The sequence below is a fragment of the Gopherus flavomarginatus genome, chromosome 3, assembly GCF_025201925.1.
Source record: "Gopherus flavomarginatus isolate rGopFla2 chromosome 3, rGopFla2.mat.asm, whole genome shotgun sequence".
Lineage (NCBI taxonomy): Eukaryota > Metazoa > Chordata > Testudines > Testudinidae > Gopherus > Gopherus flavomarginatus.
Genome location: NC_066619.1, coordinates 25,055,696 through 25,082,202, shown reverse-complemented (window position 1 = coordinate 25,082,202; position 26,507 = coordinate 25,055,696). Strand labels below are relative to the sequence as shown.

At 40.4% G+C, this 26,507-nt stretch overlaps 2 protein-coding genes across 3 annotated transcripts in view; both read left to right on the top strand.

Annotated features, from left to right (window-relative positions):
• Nucleotides 1–17,980, top strand: part of AMACR (alpha-methylacyl-CoA racemase) — a 33,057-nt gene extending 15,077 nt beyond the window's left edge. The window contains exons 4-5 of the mRNA XM_050943824.1: nucleotides 4,239–4,425; nucleotides 15,851–17,980. Of these exons, the coding sequence (XP_050799781.1) occupies nucleotides 4,239–4,425; nucleotides 15,851–16,260 (597 nt within the window). The 3' untranslated portion in view covers nucleotides 16,261–17,980. The remainder of the gene's footprint in view (nucleotides 1–4,238; nucleotides 4,426–15,850) is intronic.
• A 2,959-nt stretch (nucleotides 17,981–20,939) lies between these two features.
• Nucleotides 20,940–26,507, top strand: part of SLC45A2 (solute carrier family 45 member 2) — a 41,082-nt gene continuing 35,514 nt past the window's right edge. For both annotated transcript variants that reach the window (XM_050943793.1, XM_050943794.1), the window contains exons 1-2: nucleotides 20,940–21,507; nucleotides 22,362–22,538. In XM_050943793.1, coding sequence (XP_050799750.1) covers nucleotides 21,060–21,507; nucleotides 22,362–22,538 — 625 coding nt within the window. In that variant the 5' untranslated portion in view covers nucleotides 20,940–21,059. The remainder of the gene's footprint in view (nucleotides 21,508–22,361; nucleotides 22,539–26,507) is intronic.

Here is a 26,507-nt window from a genome sequence, read left to right as displayed (position 1 = left end):
TCTTTTCTGGGTGTGGCATACTTGTTATAGGATCTGCTATAATTTTGCTAGGATCAATAAAGTTAACTTTTCTCCTAAATAGGTTATTTCTCTGAGCCTGGATTTACATTTTTATTTGCTTAGCTTCAGACCTATTGCTCTACCCCATCCATTGTTTTCTCTAACCTGTAATTATGTTCCTCTGTTGTGTTGCCCCAGAGGAAAATGTCATCTATTTGACTTTTGTGCCTTCAATTTCCTCAAATATTTGCTGCACAGTTCTATGAAAGATGTCTGGAGCAGATTTTAAACAAAACAGGAATCTGCAAAAGCAGTGTCTTCCATGTGGTGTAATAAAAGTACATAATATGGAGCTTTTCTCATCTAAGGGAATCTGCCAGGATTATGCATCTAATATAATAAAATATTTTGTACCAGCCATATCCCCCCTAATGTCTTCCCTGATGTATAACTGAAAGCGTTCTCTTTTGATATAGTTGTTATGCTTCCTTAGGATTCAAGCATAATCTCAGAATTCCATTCTTCCCTCCTGCCCCTACTATTTGCTGGCGAGTGCACCTATTCTGTAGGCTCTTCCAATTGCATTGTTAGTTACTAAATGATCACGGTCTTGAGATTTTTTTCCCTCAGACTTGGAGGAATATTTCTAGGGGTTTGTATGATAGGACAATTTGGTTCTGGCAGTTCAATTCTATATTCAGTTGCAAATTTTCCTATACTCTCAAAGACATCCTGATACTGTTCCTCTGTCCTTTATCTCCTCCACCATGTGCACTCCGGATCAGCCCAAGGGGTTGGCATGTCTTTAAACCCACTAAAGATGCTTTATTTCTTTTAACAGTTACAAAGGATATCAGTTCTTTTTGATCTTTTACCTTCACTTCTAGTACTCATGTACATCTAGTAGGAAAGAGTTCCCCATTATAAGCTTTCAGTTTAACCTGTTTGTTGCCATGTTCTCTGTTTTTTCTTTAACCTTTTAACACTAATATCTGAAAAAACAATTACCTAAGTGCCAGTATCCAATTTGTAGTTCCATTAGTCTCTAAAGAAATTGTCCATTCATGTGTTCCTTCCTCTTCAGATACAGTTTCTAGAGAGAACTCTTCTGTGCTACTGTTTTTGCTCTCATCCTGGATTATGGCATCAGCATGCATGCTTTGCTTCCTCTTCTGCAGTTGTTGATTCTGACTGCAGATGTAGGTAAAATGATTATATTTCTTACAAATATTACAGCGCTCACCAAAAACTGGGCATCGTTGAGGCCTGTGTTTGTGTCCACATCTTGTGCAGTCCTTGAAGCTGCCCCTTGCAAATTCTTATGCTTTCCTTTTTTCATGCTTCTGTTTTTTTGCTCTGTACGGAGTGACTGCTTGCCAGTTTTTTCTCTCTTTTTTACTATATTCAGAGTGGCAGTGGCCTGTTTTCCTTCTATTATTTTTTATTCTGTTCAGAGTGATATCAGCTGCCTGACACAGTCTTACTGCTTTATCCAAAGTGAGAGTCAGATCTTCCTATAGCCTTTTTTGCAGCTTTGGATCTATGATTCTAATTACAGTTTGATCCCTTATAACTAAGGCTTTGTTTTAGTCACGGGTATTTTTAGTAAAAGTCATGGGGAGGTCACAGGCAGTAAACAAAAATGTATGTCCCATGACCTGTCCATGACTTCTACTATACACTCCTAACTAAATCTGGTGGTAGGTTGGGAGGGCAGCCTGAGGGCACCACGGGTGCTGGGATGGGGGTGGGGGGTAGACTGGGACCCCCACTGGTGCTCAGAGTGGTGGGGGGCTGGTGGGGCTGGCAGGCTCCCTACCTGGCTCCGCACCTCTCCGGAAGTGGTGACATCCCCCTCGCTCAGCAACTAGGTGGAGGTGTGGCCAGGCCGCTCTGCATGCTGCCTCCACCCTGAGTGCCAGCTTTGCAGCTCCCATTGGCCAGGAACCGCAGCTAATGGGAGCTGCGGGGGGTGGTGCCTGCAGGCGGAGGCAGCATGCAGTGCTGCCTGGTCATGCCTCTGTCTAGGAGCTGAGCAAGGAGGATGTCGCCGCTTCCAGGGAGCCCTACAGGTAAGCGCCGCCCAGAGCTCGCTTCACCCCGTCCTGTGCCCTGCGCCTGCCCCCTCCATCACCCAAACTCTGGTGCTGGGGGTAGAGGCAGGGCTGGCGCTACCATTTAGGCGACCTAGGCAATGGTCTAGGGCGCCAGAATTTTGGGGGGGCGCTATTTTGCCGGGGGGGCAGCACGCGGGTCCGGTGGACTTACCACAGTAATGCCGGCGGATGGTCCGCTGCTGGAAAGGCTCCGGTGGAGCTGCCGCAGTCATTTCGGCGGACAGTGTGCTGGTCTAAAGGCTCCAGTGGACCTGCCGGGGAGTGGCGAAATGGCCGTCCGCCTAGGGTGTCAGAAACCCTGGTGCCGCTCCTGGGTAGAGGAGCAGTGGCCCGAGACTGTCCCAGCAGTGGCTGGTGCGACTGGCGCACCGGCTGCGCAGAAGTCACGGAATCTGTGACCTCTGTGACAAACTCAGAGCCTTACTTACAACTGAATCTGTTAATCTGCAGTTGCAGGTTTGGCTCATTAGCTTCTGCTCTGTTAGAAATTCTTCAAATTCTCCTTCTAATGTAAAACATGTACCCTTCAAATGTTACTCTTTTTAAGTATGCAATATTCTTCAAATTTCTGCACAGTTGTGCCATAACTCTCTCTCTTGGCCTGATCTAATGCACGCCTTCAGCTCCTGTGCCTCAGGTCCTGCAGTGTTTAAGAAGATTGCTATTTTCTGCTGGTTTTCTTTCCCACCAAAGCTAGCTGCTTGCTTGCATGCATATATATAATCTGTTTGAATCTCAACCAGGAGTCTGCTGTATTATCTGAGAGTTTCGATTCTTTGGGGACTTTTAGTTTGTTTATCTCCAAGGTGACTCCTTCATCACAGTCCTCTCTTCTTTGTCCTTTCTTCTACCTCACTCTGATACCATGTGTTGTTTGTGGATTCATAAGAAGAAGGTATAGTGTAGACTCTTAGAATTAAGGCTTTACTAGAACTAAAACAGAATTACATAAGACAAAGGAGAGCCTTGTGCTCCTAGTTACATACCTGGTGAACCTGACTTCAGACTGCTTGGGTTTTCTCTATCATGTGTTCTGCTCTTAAAGGTACAGTGCATACTCCTAACAATTCCCTGGATACCTTACCATTCCTTTTAGGGTACCTCTTACATAAGTTTAATATACTCAAAGCCAAACATACCTTTTGGTTTCCTGTAATCAGTGCTTAGAGCTCTACACCCATATGTCAACACCCTCACCATCTCTGCTACCCTGTAAGGTTCCTAAAGTGTGCTCACCAGTGAGAACAGGGAGCTCCACAGATTAGAGGGAGCTGTGGGAGAATAGTCAGGTTAACACAGTGATCTCTATGTGCATCTCAGTTTTCTGGGTACTGAGAACTAGAGAGCGATTTTTATCTTTTGACCTCCTTCACATTTTCTGCAAGCAGTCCTATTTCAGCTAGTTAAGTGCTGAGGCCCTTACTGTCCCGTAGAGCCACTGAGCTTGGCCTGTTACCTTACAACTCATTTCTTTGCTATTTGAACCACTAGGAGCTTGATAAAATAAGGAACTTCATCAGTTCAGTATATTAATATGTCTTCTGCCAATCTGATATTATCTTTGAGGGCTCCTTATTACTCCATTTAAACTTAAACAAAATCACACATTATTTTAAAGGCAAGATTGCTCTTATGGGTATATTACAATTCAAAATCCTAACCTTAATTGTAAGTTTATGAATACTTGTTTGTGTGGAATTGTCAGCACTTTCTTCATCTGCACGGCTAAGACTGAGTGGTTGGATGGGAAGCATGTTGTCTTTGGCTGTGTCAAAGGTGGGATGAAGGTGGTGGAGACAATGTCTAGTCATGGAACAAGAGACGGCAAAACAAAGAAGAAGATCACCATTACTAACTGTAGGCAGCTTTCATAAAATTCCTTTCTGTCTTAACCAACCATTCCTTCTGTAGCTGGGGCTAACATACCATGGTGTTTAGTCCCTTGTAATCCTTGTGTTCCTGACTTACTGCTGCATTTCTATTGAGTTTCATTTACCTTATCTTCACAAGTCTAGCTGCACTGCAGAGTTAAGTTTATGATTATGAAATTAAAACAAGCTAAACCAAAAAAAAAAACTCTAAAGTTTTGTTGTTGTTTTTGTTTTTAATTAAATCTTTAAGGTAGAAGGAGCAGCATATCTAAGTTCTTTCCTGTGGAAATCACAAAATTTAGGCCTTTGGAATAGATTTCGGGGGGAGAACTTGCTGGACAGTGGAGCACCTTTTTATGAGACCTACAAGACCCTAGATGGGAAATTCATGGCAGTTGGTGCCATTGAGCCCCAATTCTATGAGCAGCTAGTAAAGGGTAAGTAACTTTCAGCAATTGGTTCATACACGTGCCTTTCCTCAGCCAAGTGTGGTTGAATGAAATGAAGTCATTATCATTTGATATTTGTTCCATGAAATCCATTATATTTGGCAAGACACCTTTTGAAACCAGTTTGAATAAACTATTTTTTGTAACATTTGAATGGGTAGGTCTTTTTAAAATATATATTATTAATTACAGATTTTCTTCTGGAGATATGCTACTGTGTTGTTTTGTGACTGAACTACTGAACAATTTATTTGTAAACCACTGTTCTCAAAGGATTATAAATCTGCTTTAAAAACTCATGGTAGAATGCAAGGTTTTAGGCTAGACTGCAAATTAAAAAAATCTTTCAATTTTTCAAAGAAATTAATTAAACTATTTTAAAATGCACTTGCAGTGTAGATAGTTTGTAATAGCATTTGACTTTTTAAGTTAAATTGGATTTTTTAAAATAAGTTGGCTATGGTAAAGTAACTTTTACTGCCAAATTTCATAAAGCTTTGTAGTGTCTGACATCAGATTGTCACATTATTAATCTGTCTTGCAAATACTATATGCAAGTTTTTCTAAAAATCCATGATAGGTAAAGTAACAAACTAATAAAAGATGTTTAATATTAGACTTCACTAGACTTTCCTCTTGTACTTAAAACCTGATGTGCTCCTTACTTCTCACATCTTGCCCCCATCGCCAGTGATAGACCTTTCCATTCTCTCCAGTCAGAAGACTGGGACTCCTTTAGAATTGAATGTATGTACACTTTACACAGGAGGAGTTGGGGTTTATGTTCCATTTCCAATATTCAGGTTATGAACTGTGCAAGAATCTGCTTTCAGTTTTATCTAATTTCAGTTTTGTTTTGCAAGTAGAAGAAACACCAAGATAGGAGGTGCATAAGGCAAATGTCTAAATATCTGAGTATAATAAAGCTCTGCTAGGTTATTATGCACAGTGATAAACAACACTGCACCCTTTTTATTTTGTAATAATAGTTTTTATTCATTGTTTTGACTGCTGTAAGCCTGTTTTTGAATAGTGTTAAGTATAATTAATTTGAGTGCAGCTGGGATCCCAGTTGGAGTGTGTAACATTTTATTCTTTTGGTATAACAACCCCAACATTTGCCTCCAATGCTGCTAGCCTGTCATAAGTTTCCCAGCCTTTGTAATTGCAGCATCTCTTCCATGTTCCGAAGAGGCACTTCTCTTGCGAAATAGCCTTATGAAATTCCCTCTCACAACTTGGCCTCTTCTCAGTGGAGACGCAGGGCCTGATTCCTTTCATGTCAGTGTAAATAAGGAATGACCCCATCAAAAGCAAAGGAGTTACACTGGTGTAAGTAAGAGGAGAACGAGACACTTAGACTCCGCTTAGCCTGATAGCCAGGGAATGGTGATGGGGGATGGCCGAGGCATACTCAGGCATACTCTTTAGGTTCTAACTCAAGCAGATGGTTATTCCCTAGCTGGCTGACCTGAAGAAACGTTACAAGGGGTCATACAGCCAGATAGTAACATCTCCGCATTCAGACAGAACTAAGAGGTTGGTCCTGTTGAGATGAAGATTTTCCTTCTCCTTTTGTGCACATGCACTCTCCCCATAAACAAACAGTGATGATGGATCACAGGGACATATTGCCCCTGTCCAGCAACCAGAAATAAATGGGGGTGTGTACAAAAGATACTTCACTTGTAGTACTCCAGTAACTTCCACAGGCTCTGTAGTTTCAGTAGAGAAAAGAAACTGGACCTAGGACAGGGATGCAGGGCAGAGACTGTAAACTCATTCATGAGTAGGCTTGACAGAATGAAATTTTTGTATTTTTTTCTGAATTTTGATAATACCCATTTTAAAACATTTTTTCTATTATCTTTTGAATTTTCACAGCTGTGGGAAATTAAGGGAGAGTTAGATATTATTTAGTGACAGTAGATGTTGAGATTCAAAGAGTTAAAGCTTTATTTTTGTAACGAGACTGATTCAGAAGTCTAAATCACAGAACGTTGCCCATAGTCTTCTGTTCCCACAGTTAGGTGGTTTGAACAAAAAATAAATAAGTATAGGCCATTTGTTAAAGGCACTAGACTGCCTATTTTGTCTTTTGCTAGAGTCAGCAGATGATACCAGATTTGAAAGCTTTACATGTTTCAACTCATGTCATTGTAGTAAAAAAAAAATAGAGCTGTCCAAGATGGTCTTCAGAGAGGTTCATGGAAGTGTTATTTTGAACTTTTCTGAACAGACTGGATGATCTTTCCGTGGACACTTAAGTTACTGACGCTGCTAGTGCATGTAATGGCACACTGAGCATGACAGGCAGGGACTGGGTTTCACTTCTTCTGTATTCAATTGCTGTTATGCTGTCATCCAAGGGCACTTCACGTGCCATGTACAAGTCAAAATTGTGGTTGAACTCTTCTGCCTTGTAATGGAAAATATACGTAATATTTTTGTAGTTGCTAAAATTGATCCATTTGTCAAGGCTGAGATGTCATACAAACACTTTACAGATGGCAAGAAGAGCTCTTAATCCAGAGAGTCCATCTGGCAGGTGGCAGAATATGGTTGCCTTCAGTTTATTTTGAAATTCTGATGCAAAACCCTGCATTGCAGATGAAAAGAATCTCCTTTTGGGTCTCATTGACTCAAAGTTCACTTCTTTTAAGGCATTACATACAACAGTAGCAACTTGTAAATTGCAGTAAAGCAGCATATCAATGTGATGTAACCAAGGTACATTTGTTTCCATCTGCAAATGAACCCTGTGGATTTTCCCCAAAAATGCATAAAGAAAAAAGAATTTGCAATACAGTTCTTGCTGGTTTCCATCATCCTCAACCATCCAGCATAGTTTCATTGCCTTCTTTGCGATGATTGCATCTTCTTCTTTAATGAGTTTGTCACACAGTCCCAATGTACATAAATAAATTTTGCTCCCTCAAGCCAGGCAAACCAGCATGATGATACAACATGAGGGGAAACAGGCAAACCTGATGGGCTCATGCTGTTGCTTGTACAGACTTTATCGCTGGAAAACGTACTACAGATTTGTTGATATTTTGGAACAAATCAGTTTAGATTGCATGCTTAATGGCTGTATGTAAAAGATGAGCAATACACAGAATGTGCAGCAGATAAGGATACATTTCTTTTAAGTCGTTTACTGAGAGCTGGATGTACATTGGGGAGTCACTGTTGAGTGACATACAGATTTCCCACATTTGCAACACATCTTGAATCCTAATTAAAATTACATCCACATTGCATGTTTTTGTCACTGAAATATACTCCAAGGACGTTCTTTGCTGGCCATCCCAAAAGATGTATGGTTTCATCAGTGTCTAAAGACAGTTTCTCACCACTCAAAAGATCCTTTTTTACAGCTTGTTGGTGAGTGAAAACTTTGGTTTTCTTCCAACTGATGATGTACTGGGTGAGTGCACACTGGTGCATACTTGTGCATACTCTGCGTAATATAAAGCTGGAACCATGGACAGCATTCCTTGGAATTGCCTCCAAGCACAACGCACATACGAGATCATGTAGAAAATCTGTAACTTCTTCCATATTTTGTCTCAATCTTCCCAAACACACTTCTATTGAAGCCTGGCCTACCATTGCTTGACTTTCTTTTAATTTCAAATGAGACATACAGTTCATATGTTCAGCAATATGATTGAACTTTTCAGAGATTTCTGTTTTACAAACTTAACAGAGTAAAATGTCCTCATATCCCTTTCCAGACATTTTCACCAGTTTGAGTTTGGTGTTAGGATATTCACTGCAGTGTTCTTCTAGGGTTTTTCTTTTGTGACTCATTACAGACATAAAACAACAAACTTGCTCCTCCTTATTGTACACACACATTTGAGCCCCACCAACGAATGTAATTGCATTCATGCTCTTCTTGAAATTTGCACTGTTGTGTTAATTAATAAGATCTCCTTGGCGGCTACTGTAGGTCTTTGCCACTTGATTGTTTATTTCCTCTGAATGATCCTTGCCTGGCCTCATGGGCAGCCTCTTTGGGCAGGTGTCCTGATCCTGTTGGGACCACAACGAGGAGGACGAGCCCTGTGCTGTGAGGGAGATCACCCCACTGTTGAACAGCTCCAGCCTGGGGGCTGCCTTTCCACACTCCTGTGCAGAGAGTGAGTGAACAGGGGCTGCAGCGGTCTCACTGAATTGCTGCAGGTCTGATGACATCTGATCCCTGCAGGCACCAGGTGCAGGAAAAGCTGCCATCCTAGTGGGGCAGAGCAGAGACTCCCAGCCAAGACTTTGAGAAGGAGGAGGAGCCCCTGTCCACAGTGGAGGCTACACCACTGTTGAATGGCTCCAGCCTGGGGAGGGCCCCCTCACCCCTAGTTAGTGAGTGAGTGGATCCTTGGCTACAGGGCTGTAGAGGGCTCCTTGTGCAGCTGTGGGGCTGCTGCACCAGATCTCTGCACAAAGTGCAGGAGAGACTATGCTTGTTCCGTCTTTTACTGATGAATTTTTTTTCATTGATTTCAATGTGGCAGCTGAAATTGTATACCAATGTCTGTGAATTTAAACCAAATCTTGCCAAGGCCTATTTATAAGAGAATCCTCCAGTCCCCTCTAGCTGTGCAACTTCCTACTACAGGAGCGTGAGCATGAATAGATTAGCTCACTCGGTAGCTGGCATATGTGACCTTTCAGGACTTGCAAGCTCCAAGAAACTCTTTTTTGGTTAGTTAAAGGCCTGTGAATAGTACCACTGCTTTGAATTACTGCTTCTATTCTAAGGATCTCAAAGCACTTTACAGCCATGTGAATTAATGCTCACCTCTACCCGAAGAGGTACATATTATATCCATTTTGCAGATAGGGAATCTGTGGCACAGATAGAAGAGAGACATCTGGGATTAGATTCAGATTTCTGACTCACAGCTGATGCTTTAATTGCTAGACCATGACTTCTCCCCTTAGCAATGAAAGCAAAACATTTCCAGATGTTTCTATTTTATCTTTCTTTTAAAAGAATGTTTCCCTTGTAATTGGTACTGGCAATATGCTTTAAGGTGGGGTTCTGAAATTCTAACTTTCTCTGACTTTCCAAACAATGGCGCTAGTTTCTGTAATTTTTTTTTTTGATTTTGCGTTGTTGGCAGGGGTTGCTGAGCACCTTTGAAAATTAGACCTCTTAGGTCATTAAATATTGATTCGAATGCTTAATTTTCGGCACCAAAATTTCATTCCAGTATTCCAACTTCCTAATTAACCATTTTTAGTTTTATTCTTAACAAAATTTAACTCTGAAGTTAGAACAAACCTCCTGTTTTTTCTGTTGTTTCCAAGAACTACAGTTTTTGATTGAAACAAGTTATGTTGTTTGCCAAAGTTTGTACATTGCTCAGGCACTGGTGTACTTGACTGCTTGTATTGGTGCTATGCATACTTACCAGGAATGCTTGTGTCAGTGCAAAGTGCGGTGCGCTACGGGTAGGTATTCCCAACATGCCATGTTCCTCTGTCTGGCACAGTGCCTTTTGGACAAGTTTTTGCAATGTTGGTGGAGTAAAAATGACTCTTGCAGGAATCTCTGGGGATTAGGGGTCAAGCTCCCAGCATCCCATAATGTCATTCAACCCATAATTTTTGTGCATTTTTTAAAAATCCCACAAGCCTGTGTGGCACTTTTCAGTGTCTGCCATCCCTGACAGCTGCATGGAGCACACAGAATACTGCATTATTGTTGTGAACACTGTAAATACAGGACATACAATTCTCCTGTATTTGCAGACCTTTAGGAAGTACCACAACTGCAGGGGATAAGATGATTTCTTCAAGGACAGTTTGCTGAGAGACATAGTGGAAAACAATTCAAGGTTGTTGGTGGTGTTCACGGAGCAGCTGCAGATAATGGAATGCAGCTTCTGGACCCAAGAAATGAGCCCTGACTGCTGGGATTGCATTGTAATACAGATTTGGGATGGCAAGTAGTGGCTGAAGAACTTTTAGATGCGAAAGGCCACATGCCTGATCTCTGTGCCAAGCTCATCCCAGCCCTCCAGCGCAGGGACACCAGAATGAGAGCTGCATTGACAGTGGAGAAGTGAGTGGTGATTGCACTCTTAAAAAGAAGGCAGAACATCTTGCAGGTGATCTGCAAACTGTTTTTGTTTTGACAGATTTTGGCAATATGTACTTAGTCTGTCTACCGGACAGCTAACTTGGGCATGCAGAACATTATACATTTCAAACTTAAGGTGGGGGAGGGAATTAAGTGCCTGATTCTGCTTTCTCATCAGTTTTATGCTGGTCTGACTCCAATGACTAAACTGGAATTACTCTAGATGGAAAAGTTCCGTGGCCTGTGTTATACAGGAGGTCAGACTAGATGATCACATTGGTCTCTTCTGGCATTGGAGTCTCTGAATCTAGATTGTCACTAGAGAGAGCAGAAACAGGCTCTAAAGTTTTAAACATATAACGTGCTGCGTGCCCCTCTCAGTCTCACTGTTTGAGGTAGTCAGCCCACACTGTGCATGAATTTTATAAAAACAACTTAGAAGGCACCTTAAAAACTTGGGGTTATAGTCTTTATACGTATAGAGGATTTCTATAATTATGCCCTATTTGGGATAATGAAAGTTACAGTAGATTTACACCTGCTATTTAAATTTTTGATCATACCGCATTAATTGCAGGTTTGCTATTTTAAAAAATCTACAAGTTGAGTAAACGGTTTTCTGATTACACATTATACAGCCTGAATTATGTAGAGTTTCAGCTTTTATTTGAAGTCAAATGTAAGATTTTGGTGACAAATTAATTTGTCTTTTGCTAATTAAACGATCTTCACTGTGGCGCTTCACTGTGGCAGTTTGTTTACACTGAAAGTCCAACAATAAGCTGTGAAACTGTGAGGAATTGTTTTGAAGGAAGGAAGGTTATTGTGAATGTGTAAAGTTTGAATTTTTTTTAACATTGTGTAATAAAAACAGTCCTCTACCTCCTTCTTAGATCCCCAAGGAGTCCTGCTTTCACTGCACCTGTAATTGTTATTGTATGCAGACTGCAATTGTTTAATGCAGATAAGAAGTTGGATGTATAGCTGCTTACATTTATGTATAATCATGATAATTGCATATACAAACTAAGCATGCAAATGTGGGTATTACAGCACTCACTTTCTGACATTCTTGCTCACAAAGTCTATTCTCCAGTTATAAAATACTATAATTTGAGAGACTTATTATCTTAGACTTTGGGGTGGAGGAGGAGAAAAAACAATGAATGTTTATTGGAGTGAATGTTGTAAAATGTGCTGCTGCTTTTGAGTTTTTGACAGGTTTAATTATTTGTGAGAATTGGTTATATAGTTTTATATTAATTGTAGTGCCACACATTTTATCTGTGGCTACAATCATGGGCAAAATTAAGAAAGCTTTGGCCTATTGTTTCATTCAGTCGAGTGATGGCAGCTTAGCTTCAAATCAGCTGTATGTAGCAGCACAATGGTTTGAAAACAGAATTAGCAGTTTAAAAAAAACTGTTAAAGTTCCTTAAATGTCCTTTTAAATACCCTCACTGAAATACTAGTGTAACAGAGCAGTAATTGAGATCTGACAGGCCAGTGGGTTTTCATTAATTTTATCTTTGCTCAATATTTTATATTTTCATCTGAATTTAAGTGGGACTCCACTTTCAGTGTTGCTTTTCGAAGAATCTGTAGAAATATAGTTTTTATAATATATTGCAGTAATTCATTTAATTACAACACACAGCAAAAGTATACAGGGGAAACTATTTTTCTTTCCCTAGGAGTAGAAGAAAACCACTGTGTTTAAAGCTGTGCTACTGTAAATTACTGACCTTTTCTAAGCAAATACAACTAGTTAAAATCATAACCCAATAAACTGAAGATAATTCCTAATTGCTATACCAGATATGCTATATATAAAACATTTTGAATTTTGATTATGTTCTGATGGAGTTGGGCATTCTGTGGTATCCTGAAGAGTGCTGTATTGTATAAATTGTTTCCCTGTTGATTACATTCCCCTTTTTATGATCCTGTCTGTCTATACCACAAATAGTAAGTCCAGACTGGAAAATGAAAAGATATAGTACTTAAAGGCTATGAGTTCATATTTATTTAAAAGTTGAAGTCTGCAAGGGTTATTGGAAAATGAGTGCGTAATACTAAATTCTAGAATGTGTGCTGTTATATTTCCTTAGGGTAAATTCTGCTAATTTTCCTTTACATGGTTATACTTAAAGATGATGTGTAATCAGATAATGATATAGTTCTGTTCAGGATGGATTGACTACATTAAGCCAAAATAAATTATAGAATTTAAGCACACACAGCTAAATGCCTTAATGATAAAATAATATTTCAAGTTGATAAGATTTCAAGTATTGAAATAGGATTGCATACACACATTATCATTTGACTTAATTTTTTATGTTGAGATAGAATTGAACTCCTCTGTTAGCTGTTATAGAACTGAGTATCCACATGGTACAATATGTTTTGATTTTAGCAATTTATTTTGAGTCAGGATTAATAATACAATCCTTACAAAATTAATTCTATTGTGTCACTGACAGGTAGCTAGAAAATTGAATTTGATTGAGGATGCTAAACTAATATAAATTGGTTTTATCTTTCTTTGGGATTGATCTGGGTATTATGAAGAGGTGGTATTAGCCCAATGATTAATTCGGTCAGTGGTTACATGGAACTTACACCTTTTGTTTGGGCTTTTTCTATATTTCTTAGTCTGTAGATACACAGCTTCAGTGTGTTTTCCAAGTAGTAGCAGAGTGATACTGACAAGATTTTATTCATTTTTATTCCTTTTCACAGCTGCTATTCAGAACCTTTTGGGCAGCAGCAAAACATTAATATTTCTGGGGAAGCTATGGGGCACCATGGAGGCAGGCACTGGAATTAGTCACAAGGGAGGAAGATCCCAAAATAATGTGGAGGGACAGGATGGTGGAGACTTTTTCTTTTCCCATTCCCTCTGCCTTGCAGCAGCCAGGAGATGCTGCAAGAGGAGTAGGGTAAAAAAGGCTCTTTCACCCTTGCAGCAGCCAGGAAGCTATGGCAAAGATACAGAAAGCTCCTTCTCCCTTCCTGCAACTAAAGTGGAAGGATATTTATTTAATCAGTCATTTAGTAGCCTAGATCTGGTGTGAAAGATAGAGGTCCAACCATGTTTCAGAAACAGCACCCTGGTAAGAATCCTAATTGTCCCCTCCTTACTCGGAACATAAGGTGATGGTAAATGGGGACTGGGCTTCTCACCAGAGCATTGCATCTGAAGCTTGGTTGAGGAGGCTTCCTCACCCCTTGTTTTTTTCTGTCTCACAGATCTCATCCCTAGCTAATAGGTGTCAGCTAGGTGTCAAATTTCACATAGGTGTCAAATTTTTCAAGTCCTGCTTATTTTTGTTAATTTGTCTCAAATACTTCATTGGTATTTTGCTATTTATATCTTTTAAAGTAAACTTCCTAAGGAATCTCTTGAGGTATACATCAAAGGGTTAAACTGAGCATTGGAATCCTACTCTAGCTCGTGCCTTCCTACTTTTTACAATTTGCCTATGCAGGGAAATCCTACAGAATACTCATTTAACTGAATTGTGCCTTTGTTCCTGCCAGAAAGCACTTTTCCAGTGGTAATTGTAGCAGTAGCTTCAGTATAGAGAGTATAGGAGTCCTGCCTCTGGAAATTTCCATTACATGTGTCTGGCGAAGTGGATATTCACCCATGAAAGCTCATGCTCCAATACGTCTGTTAATCTTTAAGGTGCCACAGGACTCTTTGTTGCTTTTTACAGATCCAGACTAACACAGCTACTCCTCTGATACTGGAAGTGCATACATCTTCATGTTTTGAGTGGAGGGAGTAGAGTGGTTGGATTATGGTTATAAGTAGGTCTGGCTGAAATTTTTTAACTAGAATATGTCCTGAAGTAAAATTAGTTTTTTTGCAGTGTTGCTGAAATTTTCAGTTTCCATGGGGAAAATTGAAATGACTGCTCTCTGCCTGCCTGGAAGGCTCTTGTCAATTTCACTTTCTGCCTGTGAAATTGATATAAATTTTTTTTGGTGGGCTAGGTCCAGGGACTGAGAGGCAGAGTGCCTGGGTGCTCTTCCTGCCTTCTTGTTCTGGGATTTGAGAGTCAGAGCCTAGGCACATGTGAAATTGACATACGAGCCTTCTTAGGGGGTGGCTTCTTCTGAAACAATTTTTCTTTGAATCCTTTTCTGTGAAAAAAAAATTGTAGTTTTTGACAAATTTGGGATGAAATAAAATCAAAATTTGTTGCAGAAAAGGATTCCCTCTTTTTGGCTAGCTGTAGTTGTGAGTGATTGAAAAGTCCCTTATGAGCATGCTTAACAGGCTTTTAGCAAAGCTTGGTGGTGCTCGTCCTTTGTTGTGAGGTTCTCCCTGCTCAGTTGAACAGGAGCGGGGGAGGAAAGGGGGTTGCTACTCATAAGCAGCCTTTGGGACTATTCATTGGTATAACATTAGATGCAGGAAAACATTATGGGCAAAAAATTATGATTTGTGTGGTTTTCTTATTTGTATGGTGCAATCTGGTGCTTTTCAGACACGCAAGAAGACTTGGCGTCTAGTGCTTGCAATCTAAGGCCATGTCTACACTGAAAAGTTAGATTGACCCAGCTAAATCACTCACAGGTGTGAAGAATCCACACCAGGAGCAGTTTAGTCAAATTGACTCCTCCCCACCCCCCACCTCGTAGACAATGCTAGGTTGATGGAAGAATTCTTCCATCTACTGGACCGTGGCTGTAGTGCCACTGTAGTGTTTCAGGTATAGACAAGCTCTTAGCAGGCAAAATGGAGGCAAAGAAGTGGGGGAAAGTGATACTGCATGAAAGTAAAGTGATAGGGGATCTCCACATTTTTGCTGCATTTTCCAGTAAAGTTTCATTTTAAAAAAAAGTTGTTTCTATTTCTCTTTTGTTAAAGGTGTCACAGTACAAATGATAAAATCATAGAAGCTAAAGATCGAGACAGTCTATTAGGCAATAAGGTCTCTATCCCTATCTTTTCTATATTATCTTTTCCTCTGTTTCAGAGCTATAAAGTCAAAAGTATATAGCTCTTAGCTCTGTGCCCAGTGTGTGCTGTCTTTATGAGCCTATATCTGATGCACTCTAATATAATGGCAAGAACCAGGCATGATTGTTTTTCCTTTCCTGTTTCAAATTGTGTGCCCTGTAATAAATTTTGAAACCACTTGTAAGTGAAACCTAATGTGCTATGACCCTTATGCTGTCTCAGGATGCCTGCAATAAATCTGCTTGAGAAGCAGGGCGAGCTATGCAGAAAAAGCATTTACTCTATTTGTATTAGCGTGCCTAAAGTACAATCTAATTCCAACTTTGTTTTTATCCTTTTAGGACTGGAGCTAGATTTAGATAAGCTTCCCAGTCAGCTGAGTTTCTCTGACTGGCCTGAAATGAAGAAAATGTTTGCGGCTATATTTTCCAAGAAGACACAGGCGGAATGGTGCAGGATATTTGATGGCACAGATGCCTGTGTGACACCTGTTTTATCTTTGGATGAAGTTGCCTTACACCAGCATAACAAAGAGCGTGGTTCTTTTATTAAGAATGATCAGGAAGAGATAAGTCCTAGACCATCTCCTCTTCTTTCAAGGACGCCAGCTACTCCATCTCCCAGAAGGGATCCTTTTATAGGAGAACACACAGAAGAGATACTTCTAGAATTTGGCTTTACCAAGGAAGAGATTGCTAAACTTCACTCTGAAAAAGTAATTGAATTTAATAAGCCAAAAGCAAATTTATAATATCTAGCTATGCAAATCAGAAAAGTTTCAGACTGTCACAATAAGATTTTATGCATTAAAGTTGGAATTACATGAGGCAATGTTAATGTAGCACCACTTTTTCAGGGCCGGGGGTGGTGGAGTGTGCTGTCGCTGTTAAATTAATGCATTAATTGAGGACTAAATGTACAAACTGTATTCCATATTGGATTAGAATGCCTACAGAATGTTACCTTTGAAATTTTGTCCTGGGGGTGTTTTGAAAAGATCTGCAGTATTTGCTTGTTATAATGGTTTATGTAATTTCTAATGTTTCCTTGTGTTTTTAATCTATGTTATAATTAGCTGAAGGCAATGATTTTTATAAAATACTGTTATACTTCATAAAGAGGTTGCTGTGTTGTTCATTTATAAATTTGAGAGCTCTTTTGCCTATATTTTCACAGTATTGATATAAAATTCATTTGCATTATCCTCCCAGAATATACATTAAAATACCATTATTTTGGCGTGATCTGCTTATAGTGGTATATTGCAGAGCAACTATCTATCGTACTGGCTACCTTTCTATCGTACTGTTAATAGTCCTATGACTGTATTACATTTGGAGTCTTAATTTGTCTGGAAAAATTGCCCTGGGTTGAAATTTAATATATTAAAGTGTCTGCCAATAAGTAACCCTTTCCCCCTATTCTGAAAAAATGGAAAATAGGTGTAACCATATGAGTAATAAACAATAAGTTGCTGCATATAGACCATAGTCTCTTTCAAAATTAAAGTGGCCATTTGAAACCTCCTGACACTTGAAATGTTCTGGCATGTCTTATTCTAAGTATAGTATAAATAAAGCAAATAGTTACAACAATAGTTATTGCATAGATGCCACAACCTCTCTTAAATTGGTAACTAGGCATTTTTCCCAAAAGCAGTTAGATCACATGATGCACTGATTGTCTGACTTTAAAAAGCTAACCAAAAAACACAATTCAAAACCATTTGCATTCTTGGAGCAGATACATTGTTTTAATACCTCTGCACCTAGAATGCAAATAGTTTTGAATCTTTGTTTTAAAGCCAGACAGCGCATCATGTGGTCTGGTTGCTTTAACTTTAAAAAAGGCTGTGGCATCTGTGAGTAATTATTGCCGTAACCATTTTCTTTATTTATACTTGGAACAGGAGATGTCATAAGAGTGTAGTCAACATTACTGCTGTGAAAATTTTTTATTCTTATGGTACTTAATGGCTGCATGGGCTTGAGAAAACTTTTATGAACACAGGGTTATGATAAAAAAAATTAGACAAATACGTGACAAAAGATGTATTGGTCCCTGAATGATGATAATCCTAAGGAATCCTTGTATTTTAAACACATTTTGGAAGATATTTTTTGTCTGAAATTGTCCTAATCCATATCCATGATCAAATAATAATTTACTCTAGTTCAGATCCTTTTGGTCAAGCCAGGGAACTATAATTGTGATCAAGTCGGGGAAAAAAATCTATGGTGTATATTTAGGGCCTGATCCAAACTCACTGGAGTCAGTGAAAAGACTCTCATTGGCTTCACTGGATTTTGGAACAGATCCCTAATTCAGGTATGTAACCTGTTCCGTGGTGTTGACATATCAAGTACAGATTTCTACTGAAACTTTCAGTTTTCACTTCAGACCTATTACTTTTTCATGTAAAAAGTTTTTCTTTAGACACTCTTTCAATAAATTGAGAGATTCTGAAGCAACTTCACCTTTGATTTCTTAGTACCAACAAAAATGTCTGCCTTGATTTAGTTCTGCACGAAATGGATGCAAAAATAAGCCCCGGACATCTTTTGGCAGATATTTGCTAGGCTTTGTATCGCTTATGCTTTCCCACCATTGTAGCAATAAGGAGCAGTGTAGTCTCAAGTTGCAGTGGGGGAGGTCTAGGTTGGATAGTAGAAAAAACTATTGCACTAGGAGGGTGGTGAAGCACTGGAATGGATTACCCAGGGAAGTGGTGGAATCTCCTTCCTTAGCAGTTTTTAAGGCCCGGCTTGACAAAGCCCTGGCTGGGATGATTTAGTTGGGGTTGGTCCTGCTTTGAGCAGGGGGTTGGACTGGATGACCTCCTGAGTTCTCTTCCAGTCCTGATATTCTATGATTCTATGATCTTACTATCACAGACAGACAGACACTAGAAACAAAACATTGAGGCCTTAACTATCTATAAAGAGCTGCACTGACAAAATATTCCAGGTCTTTCCTGACCCACAGTTCAATTTATTTGTTACCTGTGCTGGCCTGTTTTATAGTTGAGTGGTGTGGGTTTCTGTGTTTTAACTGGGGGGGAAAATGGGAGAGTTAATTACTCTGAAAGTGGGAGCACAGCTTATTGCAAGACTGTACTCAAAGAGTAGTTATCAGTGGTTTGCTGTTAAATGAGGAGGTGGTATCTAAGGGGCCTCAGAGTGGTCAGGCTTAGGTCTGATACTAGTGAATAGTTTCTTTATGACTTAGATAATGAAGTGGAGAAAATGCTAATACAATTTCTGGATGCCACCAAGATGGGAGGGCTTGCAAGTACTTCGGAGGACAGGATTAGAATTCAAAACAACTTTGACAAATTGGAGAATTGGTCTGAAATAAACAAGATAAAATTCAGTAAAGACAAATGCAAAGTACTGCACTTAGGGAGGTACAATTAAATGCATATCTACAAAAATTGGGAGTAACTGGCTAGGTGGAAGTACTGCTGAAAAGGGTCTGCGGGTTATCATGCATCACATTGAACATGAATCAACAACGTGATGCAGTTGCAAAAATGGTTAATATGATTCTGGGGTGTATTAAGAGAAGTGTTGTATGTAAGATCTTGGATGTAATTGTTCCACTTCACTGGGCAGTGTTGAGGCCTCAATTGGCATACGGTGTCCAATTCTGGGTGCCACACTTCAGGAAATATTTGAACAAATTTAGAGTCCAGAGGAGAGCAATAAAAATGATCAAAGGTTTAGAAAACCTGACCTATGAGAAAAATTTTTTAAAAGGGGCACGTTTAGACTTGAGAAAAGAAGACTGAGGGCGGATCTGATAAATCTTCAAATATGTTAAAGGCTTTTACAAAGAGGATGGTGATCAGTTGTTCTCCATGTCCACTGACGGTAGGAAAAGAAGTAATGGGCTTAATTTGCAGCAAAGGAGATTTAGGTTAGAGATTAGGAAAAACTTTCCTAGCAACAAGTTTCCAACTAGGATAGTTAAGCACTGGAATAGGCTTTCCAAGGAGATTGTGAAATCCCCATCACCGGAGGTTTTTAAGAACAAGTTGGACAAACACCTGTCACGCATGGTCTAGATCAGGGGTTCTCAAACTTGGGGTCGGGACCCCTCAGGGTCATGATGTTATTACATGGGGGGTCGTGAGCTGTCAGCCTCCACCCTAAACCCTGCTTTGCCTTCAGCATTTATAATGGTGTTAAATATATTATAAAGTGTTTTTAATTTATAAGGGGGGTTCGCACTCAGAGGCTTGCTATGTGAAAGGGGTCACCAGCACAAAAGTTTGAGAACCACTGGTCCAGATTCATTTGGTCCTGCCTCAGTGCAGGGGGCTAAACTTGATGATCTCTTGAGGTCCCTTCCAGTCCTACATTTCTCTGATTAATTTATTCTGTATTTGGTAGCTCAAGTAGCTCTTTCACTTCTCGTGATCTTGTAACAATAATAAGTACAAAATATTCAGATAGAAGTGTGGTTTTTTTTTTCCAGTTAACAGAGTTCCTATTGTGTATTCGGTACAAAAAGTATGGTCTTCGCCCTAAATGGTTTATTTAAATGCAAAATGTAAGCAAACATGAATGGTGGAATATCCCTTCAGTGTATGATCTCTGATCAGTAACAGGTAAGGAAACTTTAGAAATGACTTTTCTTTTCCTTTAGAGAGCAAGGCCTTGTGGTTAAAGCACAGAACTTGAAGTCAAGGGATCTGGGTTCTGTTTCCCAGCTCTGGCACTTCAGGTTATGAGCCAGTGATAATACTGCACTGGTGTATTGGGAGGGTTAATTCATTTATCTTTGTAAAGCACTTTGAAATCATACCAGGAAAGGTGATTTCTGGAGCAAATCTCCCTCCTCCCCCTGCTGTATGGGTGCTGAGGTCCCCTAGGCAGCAGAACCTGTGTGGATCATTTAAAGCCAGGGGAGTGCAAGATTTGGGGAGGGCTGTGCAGGACATGCCCAATACCTATCTGACACGGAGCTCTGTTCTGTACCAGTTCTCTCTCAAAGGAACAGTGGAGATGGCTCTGTGGATCCTTCTTCTCTGGAACTCTGGAGGAGGCATGTTCGGCCCATAGTAGCAGAAGTGACTTTACAGCTATTCAGCAGTCTAGGAGAAGCATTTTTGCTTCCCACTACCATGGAGAATGAGCACACAAGCCAGTATTCAGGCTGTTTGCTGAATGGAAGGATGTGGGCCTACGTGCTTAGTATCATAATTGCCGTATAGTGGTTAGAGTAGTTTTGTTTTCAAGCCAAACCTATGCCCCAGCCCACGAGGCATGGGCACCCATTTTCTCTTCTTTCCCTGGAAAGATAATCCTTCACTCATGGATAGTTGGGAGCTCTCCAGATAGCCAGGAGCTCAGTTCTGCTAATCTTCATATACACTTCCCCACCCCCTCCTTTCCTAACTTGTGATCTCAGAGGCAGGAAAGTATGTGAGCCCCTCCTCCACCCCAGACCTTTCCCTCTCAGCATGTGAGCCAGTCTCCCTGTTATCCAGAGCTAGAACAAACCTTCTCTGAGCCACTTACAGGAACTTCAGGCTTAGCTAGTCCAATGACTTTAACGAAACAGGATTTCAGTGCGGGACTTCCACCACCATCCGAGCTGGGCATTGCTGGCATGGACAGCAGCAGAGGGAAGGAAGAATCTGTGCTGGAATCCTTGGCAGGAGGAGATCCCTTTGGATCAGTGGAGCCTGTCAAAAAGCCCTCGGGAAGGCTGATTATGCACAGCATGGCCATGCTCGGCCGGGAGTTCTGCTATGCTGTGGAGGCTGCCTTTGTCACACCGGTGCTGCTCAGCGTGGGGCTGCCCAAGAGCCTCTACAGCCTGGTGTGGCTCATCAGCCCTATCCTGGGCTTTGTGCTGCAGCCTGTGGTGGGATCAGCCAGTGACCACTGCACCTCTGGCTGGGGCAAGCGGCGCCCTTACATCCTGGCTCTGGGCTTTCTGATGTTGCTGGGTATGGCTTTGTATCTCAATGGGGACATGATGGTCTCAGGTGAGTGAGCTGCACATGGAGAGCTCATCCTGCTTGAACCAGAAAGAAGAGAGGGTTTTTTTTGTCTGTAAATAAAGGTGAGAACAGGGACATCACATTACTTGGTCTCACTGAAAAAGCTGAGGAACAACATGATCTTTTCCAGATCCTACCCTGATGCTGCCTGTTATTTGCCAGATTGTTCTGTACTCTGTATGTGCGAGTACAATTTATTGTATGTTGGTGCAGTTGCTTCAAAGTTCATCTAAGTAATGTCCAGGCCCAGACAGGTTTAAAAAGCTAAAACATGACTTGTTTAATTTGACAGTAGATTTTATTTGTATGGTTCAAATCTGGTATCTGCAACTGAATAAGTATTGCCCTTCCCCACCTCCTTGCTCCAAAACTTCTAACCAGAGATGGTGTTCATAGCAAAGAAAGTCATTATTCATGCATGTGCTTAATTCGGGAATGTGTAGTGCTGATGAATAATAGATAAGAACAACTCCTTGGGGATTATTTTGCATTGGAAATCTTGAGCAAAACTCTGTAAGAATAACATCCTAGAGACCATTACGTTTCAGCTCAGGATGTAAGTTATTGAAGTTTAGCAGCCCAGGGGAAAAGCTACCTTTACTATTATAATGGGTTATTCAGGAAAAGAGTACATTTCTCTAAACCAATGTCTGCGGTGCTGCTAGCTTTCCCTTGAGCTGGGTTAAGTGGGATGTGTGTACCCATATGAAGACATTGTTTGCAGGCACTGAGGGAGAATAAAGTGTCACCGCCAGGGTCACTGTTCTGTTGCATTTCATCTATAAACTACTGCAAAGTAGGGGGCTGTTATCAGAGTGAGTTTATTTTTCTTTTTGCAGCTTTGATCCCTGAGCGAGGCAAGCAGAGGACCTGGGCTATAGTCATAACCATGCTGGGCGTTGTGCTCTTTGATTTTGCCGCTGACTTTATTGATGGTCCCATCAAAGCATATTTATTTGATGTTTGCTCTCATCAGGATAAAGAGAAGGGTCTTCATTACCATGCTCTCTTCACAGGTAAGCAGGCCCCCTTCTCTCACTATCTCTGGGGGCGGGGAGTGAGCAGTAAAGTTTTTTCCTCTCACTGCACTTCTAATCTTCTTGAAGGAACTGATCATCTGATCCTATGCCTCAGTCACGAGTGATTGTTGCTGGGCTTTTATTCTGGAAAAGGTCAGCTTGTGACTACAGCTGCAGAGATTCTGCTGCCGAAAGCTCCAGGCATAGACTGAAAGACATTTGCAAAAATTCCTACCTAGGGTTAAGGGTGATTGAACAAAGTTGCCCAACATTCTCCCTTCCCCACTTTTCAAAAAGACATATTGAGTTTTGCAGCCTGTTTTAATTGTCGCCCATCCCATCCCCCCAAGGCAAAAGTTAGTGAATATCATCTGGATTCAGATCCCAAAGAAGAGGGAAGTAAAGAACAACTGTTGAAAGGAATAACACTCCTTTATTAAAAAGAGAAGGAGAGATGCCTAAACTGCAAAGATTGGACCCAAACTTCAGTGGTATTCAGATTCAGGTTGGGGTCAACTTGTTATATAGATGTACAGGCCAGGATGAAGTTACTAGAATCATAGAATATCAGGCTTGGAAGGGATCTCGGGAGAATATCTAGTCCAACTACTGCTCAAAGCAGGACTAATCCCCAGACTCCCCTCAAGGATTGAGCTCACAACCCTGGGTTTAGCAGGCCAGTGCACAAACCACTGTGCTGTAGAGCCATACATTTTAAGGCCAACTCCAAATTTCCACAAATTTGGGGGGTGTTTGGGTCCAGGGTTTTGGTTCAGTTTGTTACATTTTTATATACTGTGTGAAATTCACTCATGTTGCAGAAGGACGGGGCAAGGCTGTCTGTTTCCCTTAAGTCCCATGTTGAGGATACACAGGAGATCACAGAAAGTTGCCTGCACTAAAAGGGTCTCCAGCTAGCCCTGGCTAGGCCAATATGGAAGGACTGTGATAGGAGCCGACTAGATGGTCTGTGGCATCTATGATTGCTGTTCAATTTCTGAAGATGAAATAGTGGCTAGTAGCAAAGACCCTGTGCCTGAAGCCCTGGTCCCTAGTTGCAGGACTTTCCTGCCCACCTACATTTTATTCTCATAGATCCTGATTACTCGGGCTTTTTGCAAATTAAGTTAATTTAATCCATTACGCATACCTAGATAGCAACTGTTTGACAAAGAGCACAAGTGTTAGTTATGTGCAAATGAAGATGTAAGTCTCTGTAGCATGTACACTAAATGCATCCCTTCCTCTTTGAGGTTGTTTTTTCATATGATGACCCAATAAGAACCTGAGTTGAGCAGCTGCAAGTCTCATTTGTGAGTGATGCTGATCTGTGTTGAAACAGACACCAAATATTAATCTTATTCAATGCTGTACAAGAGGAAGGACCATTTTCCTCAAAAAGACATTCTAAGCTTAATCATTATTATTATCATCCATGATATTTCATGTGTCCAGAAGTATTTTAGGGTCAGATCAAGCAAGGATGCAGTCCTTGTGCCAAAAGGCACGCAGTCTAAAGTCAACATAACACAATGAATAAGGGTCATAATCAGTCAAGGGAGGGAAAGGTAAGACAATGGTAACAGTAGATCACGTTACGGGGTCAGGCATGTACACATCCTGTTGGTTCTGTAACTTTTTGTTGCTGGTAGTGGTATTGCCTTACTCCTCCTCATTTCCCCTAGGCAAGAGAGCAGGTATAGTTCCTGCTTCTGCAACTTGCTCCATGCAGAGCCCCACTGAAGTTAATAAGGTGCCATGTAGGTATTTACCTGTGCTACTGATAACACTGTACAGTACTAAAAAATAAGAAAATTTTAAAAATTCAAAGTAACTCCTGATCCTCTTGAAATCAGCAGTAGCTTTGCTGTGGCCTTCAATGGAGACAGTATTTCATTCTCAAAGTACTTTACACTGCTTATGCTATTTATTTATCTTTAGCCTTTTTCTCTTCTGGGACAATGAAAATCACTGTAGTCATTTTCACTTTTATTGATACTCCCTTTAACTTTTTGGTATCCGCGCTAACATGTTTGGGATGTGAGGCCTGCAAAAGAATGTTTATCTGTTTAAAAACTAGTTTCCTTAGGAATTTTTTCACAAGGCAATATTCCTACTGATCTTAGGTTTTTCTGAAAGCTTGATTTACAAAAATCTAAACTGTAGGCAGTACTAATATAAATCAAATAATTACATTCTGTGAAGCTTCTCCTCTTCAGAGCACACTACAAACATTAACTGATTCACGGAGACTCACTCATTACTAGGTATTGTCTCAGAAAAACATTTTTTTTTAATTGAAATCGTTTAACGCAAAACTAGAGGAAAAGAAAATTCTACTTGGAATTTTAGCAGCCTCAAAAGAAAATACACTCCCTTCACACTACTCTGCAAAGGATTACACACTAACATAACAGCACACACATTTAAAAATTTACTCTCATTTTACAGTTTCTTTGCACACTGCTCTTTCATTTTTGGTGAAATCTCTAGATTATTTTTTCTAACTTGAGTAGAGCAGGAGAAACCCCATATATTACAGTATCTAGCATGTAGGAATATTGTAATGGTTCCTGAGTTAGTGCATATTGGTGGTTTTTCTCTCTCTGGTTCGGATTAGTTAATATACATGTACTAACTCATGTTAGTCAGAATTATTCACAGGAATGAGATCTGCAGGAGTCAATTTTGGTATTGGAACCAGACAGATTTCTAATTCCTCAATCATGATTAGGTTGAGATATTACAGTATAAGATTGATCACAAGTCTAAATACAGTCTCCCTTCTCCCATCCAGGAGTGTGGGGGGGAATTAGTTAACTCAAAATGGTCATTTGTTCTTAGTAAAGGAAACACAATGTGCCTAACGTTGATTCCTTTTAACTGTGCATGGAATTGCTGAAGGAGTGTTAATTAATGAATGGAAAAGCAGAACAGGCATCAGAGAACATTAAACATCCCTGCTGTTTCATACTTTTCTGTGGGTATGGAATGAAAACATCTTCTACTGTTTCAGTATATATGGCAAAGATTAGTATGAATAATCTCTGGACCAGCATTTTTTCCTCTAATGTTACTGTATCTCTAGACACACAGTTACATGCCCTGTATCAGGTCTGAATCCATTTCAAAAAGGGTAGCAATACAAATAGATATGAAAGCCCTAAGTCTGCATTGGCATCTGCTTTGATCTGACTCCTCCTATGTGGAGTCCCAATAAGCTCAGTAGGACTCTCACACAGGCAAAGGAGCCTCTGACTGGATCCTGATGAAGAATCCAGTGTAGATACATTAGAAAGGAAGGAGGCGGGGTTTCCAAAGTGGAAAGAACTAAATTTAAATCATATAGTGCATTTAGCAATCAAAGACATTTATATATGTGAAAAGGGACTAGCAGAGTCACATAAGAACATAAGAACGGCTGTACCGGGTCAGACCAAAGGTCCATCTAGCCCAGTATCTGTCTACCAACAGTGGCTAGTGCCAGGTGCCCCAGAGGGAGTGAAGCTAACAGGCAATGATCAAGTAATCTCTCTCCTGCCATCCATCTCCATCCTCTGTTGAACAGAGGCGAGGAACACTATTCTTTACCCTTCCTGGCTAATAGCCATTTACGGACTTAGCCACCATGAATTTATCCAGTTCCCTTTTAAACATTGTTATAGTCCCAGCCTTCACAACCTCCTCAGGTAAGGAGATCCACAAGTTGACTGTGTGCTGTGTGAAGAACTTCCTTTTATTTGTTTTAAACCTGCTACCTATTAATTTCATTTGGTGACCCCTAGTTCTTGTATTATGGGAATAAGTAAATAACTTTTCCTTATCCACTTTTTCCACATCACTCATGATTTTAAATACCTCTATCATATCCCTCCTTAGTCTCCTCTTTTCCAAGCTGAAGAGGCCTAGCCTCTTTAATCTTTCCTCGTATGGGACCCTCTCCAAACACCTAATCATTTTAGTTGC